The following is a 7,102-nucleotide window of genomic DNA, read 5'->3' on the forward strand; positions in this document are numbered from 1 at the left end:
GTCTGTCTGTCTGTCTGTTGAACAGGAAGTGGACTAAAGTAACGTCCTCGCCTCACCTGAAACACGACTCGCGACTTCTCCAGCAGGTAAGTCCTCATGTTAGCTCCGATGATGTGGTAGCGTTTATCGAATCCGATCTCGATGTACTTCCCGAAGCGGCTGCTGTTGTCGTTCCTGGTGGTTTTGGCGTTTCCGATGGCCTGAAGATGAGAGACGAGGGGGTTTCAAGCAAATGTGTACGGAATAACGCGTGATTACAGAACCTTCGTTCCTTTGCAAAAGGTCAAGAAATCAATCCTGTGGAGCAATGCATCATGGGAAATCGTGAGAGTCCACTGGGACTGCAGTCAGCAGCAGAGTCTCGTGTATCTGCAGGCTTTTTTTTTTTTTCCAGAAAACAGTGTGAGGATTGAGGGGAAAAAACTAAGTCTAAATCTATAACTCTGAAAGCAGCACACACTTTTATGCTAATGCTAGCAAACAACTTGGAGAACTTAATTATTGTTCACTGGGGAAAATCCCCACCCACCCATCCATCCACCAATCCATCCATCCATCCATCCATCCATCCATCCATCCATCTATCCATCCATCCATCCATCTTCTTTCTATCCATCCACCCACCCATCCACCCACCCATCCATCTATCCATCCATCCATCATCTTTCTATCCATCCACCCACCCACCCATCCATCCATCCATCCATCTTCTTTCCATCCATCCATCCATCCATCCATCCATCCATCCATCCACCCACCCACCCCCTCACATCACTAAACAGACTTGCTCACTCTGTCTACCAGGAGAACCTCCAAATGTTCTCCTTCACCACTTCATCGCTACACCAACTTCCCTGTTTTCCTATATCAAAGCACGTATATCACACAAAACTGCATTAAGCTCCAAGCTTATAATTTCTCCATCAGGGTACAAGAAAGACCTTCATCAAAGATCAATTAATCACCCTGGCTGTCGGATCTTCAGCAGGTGCTTCACCCAGCACTTTTTGGGTTCTTCAACTGGGTTTTTAGACTAGTGATGGCACTCCTATTTCCTGACCCTGTGTGGTAACCTAAAGAGGATGTGCTCTTGGAGCTCCTCTGGATTGTGAATGTAGAAACAGGTCCTTACCTCCATGATGGGGTTGGAGGCCAGCACTTTGTCCTCGACGTTAGCCTCGCTGGCTGAACCGCTAACCGTAGCAAAGTATCGCATTGCGTACTTGGCTGAAACCGTCTTTCCAGCGCCGGACTCTCCACTGACAATGATGGACTGGTTCCTCTCGTCTCTGAGATGAGGAACCAAAAGAACGACAGGATGATGGACAGATGGTCTATTTGTCTATTTCTGACTATTTATATATAACAGTAATGAAAGTGTATAGAGTGTGTTTGTATATACACAAACTACTAAAAAGATGTGTGTGTGTGTGTGTGCTGCAGTAGGCAGTAAGATGACCTAGAAACCGTACTCTCTATCACTCACACACACAAACACACAAACACACACACGGACTACACCCCAACTATAACTCCTCCACATACACACACACACACACACACACACACCTGGCCATCTGTTTGTACGCCTCCTCAGCCACAGCGAATATGTGAGGGTCCATGTCCCCCATGTTCTGTCCGCTGTAAGCGTTAATGATGTCTGTGCCATAAATGGGCAGTGTTTCATACGGATTAATGGCCACCAGCACAATACCTGTGTAATGGAGAGAAAAACGGGGACATGACCATAAATCCAGACCTGAGACAGAATACGATCCCAGAAGACTCGTGATTACCGCAGTAAGTGTAGATGAGTTTGGAGTCGATGAAGCGCACTTTCAGGTTGTGCAGCACGGCCGGTTCGTGAAGGTAACTCAGAGCCGTCAGGTCGTTTTCTCCCACCAGGATGTCGGGGTTGCGCAGGTGAGGCAGAGCTTTCGTCTTCGGGTCCAACTTATACTCCAGATCCTCACACACAAACACACCAAGAGAATCTTAAACCTCAATCTCAGTGAAGATGCATCAAATCATTTCCTCTTTTCTACCACAATGTTTCAGCAAACAGCAAACTACATCTGCATTGGAGGATAAAGAGTTATGGAACAGTATTAAAGTTAGTAGAAAACTCAAATAAAAGAAAGAACAGCCTATAAGAAAGGGAAATGTTCACACGAGGGGGAAAAACCGTCTGTATGCGAAAAGGAACAGCCTAAGTACTGAAGAACAACCTAAAATTGAGTGAAAAGCCTAAAGGAGACATGGAAGAGCCTTTAACAGAAAGGGAAGAGCCTATTAAAGTAAGGAACAGCTAATCAAATATAACCTAAGGCCTACAGGATGATGAGCAACAACAAAAATGTACAAACAAAAAAAAACTAATTCTAGAGACTAGATGTTCTGATTGACCAACTATGTCTGGGACACACACACACACACACACACACACACACACACACACTCTCACTCTCACTCTCACTCTCACTCTCACTCTCACTCTCACTCTCACTCTCTCTCTCTCACCTTGCCATCTTCCAGCTGCAGATGCAGCATTGCGTCCCCCTGTTTGTAGTCTTTGGTGAGCTCTGCTGACCTCCACACATCCTCAAGGTCGGGGATCCACACCCGAGCATACTGCAACACACACACACACACACACACACACACACACACACAGTTTAGCATGTATACACAAAGATCTTTCGATAAGCATGATTGTAAACAAAAGCTCTTCAGTTCCTTTATAGTGAGATCCCACACTTGAATCAGTCTGAAGAACAGAAGGAAGTGCTAGCATAATGTAATTAGCCAGATTAGCCGCTAACAATCCTCATACCTGCTTACTTTATGCGTATCACAACACAGTTATTAAATATAATACTGCTAAATCCTCTATTAGCAGCTACAAAGATGTAAGGAGATTTACAAAGCCTCACACACACACACACACACACACACACACACACACACACACACACACACACACACACACACACACACACACACACACACACAGCAGGAGGTCAGCTGACTGGACTGAAGACCATGTGAAACGCACTCAAGAGCGAAGAAAATCACACAAAGTTGAAATAAATAGCGTCACAGGTTTGAGTCTCCTAGTTTAAGTTCATCCAGTACAATTATGCACACTCAGCGTTGTGGAAAAAAGCACATATGGTTGAAAAAAGGCGAGTGTCCCAATACTTTTGGCCGTAGCGTATTACAAGTAAAATATTTCACCATCTGAACGAATGTTACTCACAGGAATGATTGATAGGAAATTATTTAGGGAGGGATAAAGAGATAGAGAGAGGGTATATGTGTGTGTGTGTGTGTGTGTGTGTGTGTGTGTGTGTGGGGGGGGGGGGGGTGTTGGTATTTGACTCAAAGCCGTAGTGGCGTGTAAAGACTTGATTCTTTACTTGTGCAGTCCTCAACTCAGACCTTCATCTCTCCTGGAAATAAAGGCTGAGACAAGGTGTGAACGTGTCTCTAACTAGTGATTCATATCGTTTTACGGTCCTCCACACGGGTCTCACACGTGACTGAAAGACGTGCAGAGGCTGAATCAGATTTGTACATGTAAATATCTAAATTTCTCTGTCAGCTTTTGGAAGTCAGAGCAAAAATCTTACCACAAAGCTACAAAACTCATTAGGAAAAAAAAAGGGAAGTGTACAGAGTGAAAACATTGTGATACACTACAGTCAAACATGCAACTTTACATTACACCCAAACTTGTAACTTTACAGCTAAAGGAGTAACTTTACAGCTAAAGGAGTGACTTTACAGCTAAAGGAGTGACTTTACATTATACCCAAACTTGTTACTTTACAGCTAAAGAAGTAACTGTGCATTGTGCATAACTGTGTAACATTAAACATTAAGCGAAACATGTAACATTATAGCTGAAGGTGTAACTTTTCACATACTTGTAACATTACAGCTAAAGTAATGTAACTGCATTACATTCAAGGTTTCAACTTTACAGCAAAATGTGTACATTTACATCTAAAGATTTAACTGTGCATTTCATCCAAACTTGTAACTTTTAACATTATGGCTAAAGATTTAACTTTACAGCTAAATTAGTTACTTGAAAGTAAAACTTTACAGCTCAACATTACAGCTTAAGGTATAACTTTACTTATATTCAAACTTATATTACGACACGTCCTGTAATATTAAATCTCTCTATGTCTGTTCATCTTTTCTTCCCGCTCAGTCTCTCTGTGTTAAAGCAGGTCTGAAGATTGTGTCCAGACTGGAGAGAAGCGAATCTGAGAAGCGATGACTCATAAAAACAACCACGCCACAGACGCAACCCCGGCATCACCATGGCAACAGTGCGGGTCTAAAAACGTAGCGATTTCTCAAGCACGATCTGGTATGAACTCACTGGCATTAAACCATGCTCTCTCACACACACACACACACACACACACACACACACACACACACACACACACACACACACACACACACTGCAGAGAGAGGAAATCACTGTACAGATTCTTATTCACTACTAACATTTAATTTTAGTCTGAATGACAGACAGTAATTAGGATGGTGATGCTAATCTGATCAAATCTTTTATAATATTTGATTATTAATATGCATTGGAGGCTCGTCAGGGTGTATTTAATATTCCCAATAATCAATTCTCTTTATTTCATAGCTTTTCTCACAGGTGTGCTGAAAGGAGCAGCTCCACCAAGTGCAATTTTATGTTGGAGTTTCATCCAATCAGATTCCATCATCACACTGACTATTTTCATTAAGCCTTCAGAAATAAACAGCAGCTCTTTGAAGCTATAAATCCATGTCGCTTGAAGCTGTTGCTTTAACCAATTAGATTTCAAGTTGGCGACACCGAGGCCCTCTAGAAGACACACGATCACTTCAGCATTTTCACGTCCTTTGATTGGACGGTCAGAGAGCACATTAGTCAGAGCTCGCAAATCGCATCTGTAGCAACCTGCACAAACTCAAATATATTTGTGTGGATTTATCCCACAATCAATCACAGAGGAGAAGAAACTGATCTGGTTACAGATTCAATTACAAGGAAGTTTACCAGATAGACTTTTCAAGAAAAGTCGACCAAACAGTTCAGAACAGTTCAAATTTGTCATGAAGCATTTATATTTTAGCATCTGTCCTGTAGAAACCCCGGGGTGATGTGATGAAGTGAATATTGATGCTTCTGCTGGAGATGATGTATGTGGAGGTGTGTGTGTGTGTGTGTGTGTGTGTGTGATGAGGTGAATATCGACGCTTCTGCTGGAGATGATGTATGTGGAGGTGTGTGTGTGTGTGTGTGTGTGTGTGTGTGTGTGTGATGTGATGAGGTGAATATCAACGCTTCTGCTGGAGATGATGTATGTGGAGGTGTGTGTGTGTGTGTGTGTGTGTGTGTGTGTGTGTGATGAGGTAAATATCGACGCTTCTGCTGGAGATGATGTATGTGGAGGTGTGTGTGTGTGTGTGTGTGTGTGTGTGTGTGTGTGTGTGTGTGTGTGTGATGTGATGAGGTGAATATCGACGCTTCTGCTGGAGATGATGTATGTGGAGGTGTTTGTGTGTGTGTGTGTGTGTGTGTGTGTGTGTGTGTGATGAGGTGAATATCGACGCTTCTGCTGGAGATGATGTATGTGGAGGTGTGTGTGTGTGTGTGTGTGTGTGTGTGTGTGTGTGTGTGTGTGTGTGTGATGTGATGAGGTGAATATCGACGCTTCTGCTGGAGATGATGTATGTGGAGGTGTTTGTGTGTGTGTGTGTGTGTGTGTGTGTGTGTGTGATGAGGTGAATATCGACGCTTCTGCTGGAGATGATGTATGTGGAGGTGTGTGTGTGTGTGTGTGTGTGTGTGTGTGTGTGATGAGGTAAATATCGACGCTTCTGCTGGAGATGATGTATGTGGAGGTGTTTGTGTGTGTGTGTGTGTGTGTGTGTGTGTGTGTGTGTGTGTGTGTGTGTGTGTGATGAGGTGAATATCGACGCTTCTGCTGGAGATGATGTATGTGGAGGTGTGTGTGTGTGTGTGTGTGTGTGTGTGTGTGTGTGTGTGTGTGTGTGTGTGTGTGTGTGTGTGATGTGATGAGGTGAATATCGACGCTTCTGCTGGAGATGATGTATGTGGAGGTGTGTGTGTGTGTGTGTGTGTGTGTGTGTGTGTGTGTGTGTGTGTGTGTGTGTGATGTGATGAGGTGAATATCGACGCTTCTGCTGGAGATGATGTATGTGGAGGTGTTTGTGTGTGTGTGTGTGTGTGTGTGTGTGTGTGTGATAAGGTGAATATCGACGCTTCTGCTGGAGATGATGTATGTGGAGGTGTGTGTGTGTGTGTGTGTGTGTGTGTGTGTGTGTGTGTGTGTGTGTGTGTGATGTGATGAGGTGAATATCGACGCTTCTGCTGGAGATGATGTATGTGGAGGTGTGTGTGTGTGTGTGTGTGTGTGTGATGTGATGAGGTGAATATCGACGCTTCTGCTGGAGATGATGTATGTGGAGGTGTGTGTGTGTGTGTGTGTGTGTGTGTGTGTGTGTGTGATGAGGTAAATATCGATGCTTCTGCTGGAGATGATGTATGTGGAGGTGCAGTTGTGGCTCCAGTGAAAGGAGACGTGTTGAATTGTGTTCATTGTGTTTCTTGCTTTAGTGATGACGTTCATTCTGACTGTATGAGATCCTGTGTGTGATGCAGCTCTGATCTACTGCACTTCTCTATAATACTGATGATTTCTGTAGACGTGGAGTCGTAATGATGGGATTAAGAGATGGATTGGTTCCAGTAGAACACCACTGAAGGCCTGGAGGTGAAACGTGCATGACCTGCTACTGATAATACTACAAACCCCCCCCCCCCCCCCTCCTATAACCATCTTTAGGTTTAAATAAACAGATATACTCCCCTTGAAACTAAAGAAACATAAAATTAAAGAAAAGGAAAGTAGGAACTTGCTTTAGTTCCTACTTGGAAATCCCATTTACCTACTTTTTACTTTTAACAAGACATTAGCAGGAAGAATAACACTTGGAACATTGTATTTGTGGTTAATGCGTTGGTTGTAGCTTGTAAACTCCAGTTGCTACAATCTTTTGT

At 43.5% G+C, this 7,102-nt stretch overlaps 1 protein-coding gene across 6 annotated transcripts in view; it reads right to left on the reverse strand.

The window, feature by feature from the left end:
- Positions 1–7,102, reverse strand: part of myo5aa (myosin VAa) — a 52,450-nt gene that overhangs the window by 37,738 nt on the left and 7,610 nt on the right. For all 6 annotated transcript variants that reach the window (XM_083552190.1, XM_083552189.1, XM_083552188.1 and 3 more), the window contains exons 2-6: positions 2,521–2,631; positions 1,797–1,968; positions 1,570–1,714; positions 1,133–1,289; positions 57–200 (exon numbers count right to left, since the gene is read on the reverse strand). In XM_083552190.1, coding sequence (XP_083408316.1) covers positions 57–200; positions 1,133–1,289; positions 1,570–1,714; positions 1,797–1,968; positions 2,521–2,631 — 729 coding nt within the window. The remainder of the gene's footprint in view (positions 1–56; positions 201–1,132; positions 1,290–1,569; positions 1,715–1,796; positions 1,969–2,520; positions 2,632–7,102) is intronic.

The sequence above is a fragment of the Silurus aristotelis genome (genome assembly GCF_946808225.1).
Source record: "Silurus aristotelis genome assembly, chromosome: 10".
Lineage (NCBI taxonomy): Eukaryota > Metazoa > Chordata > Actinopteri > Siluriformes > Siluridae > Silurus > Silurus aristotelis.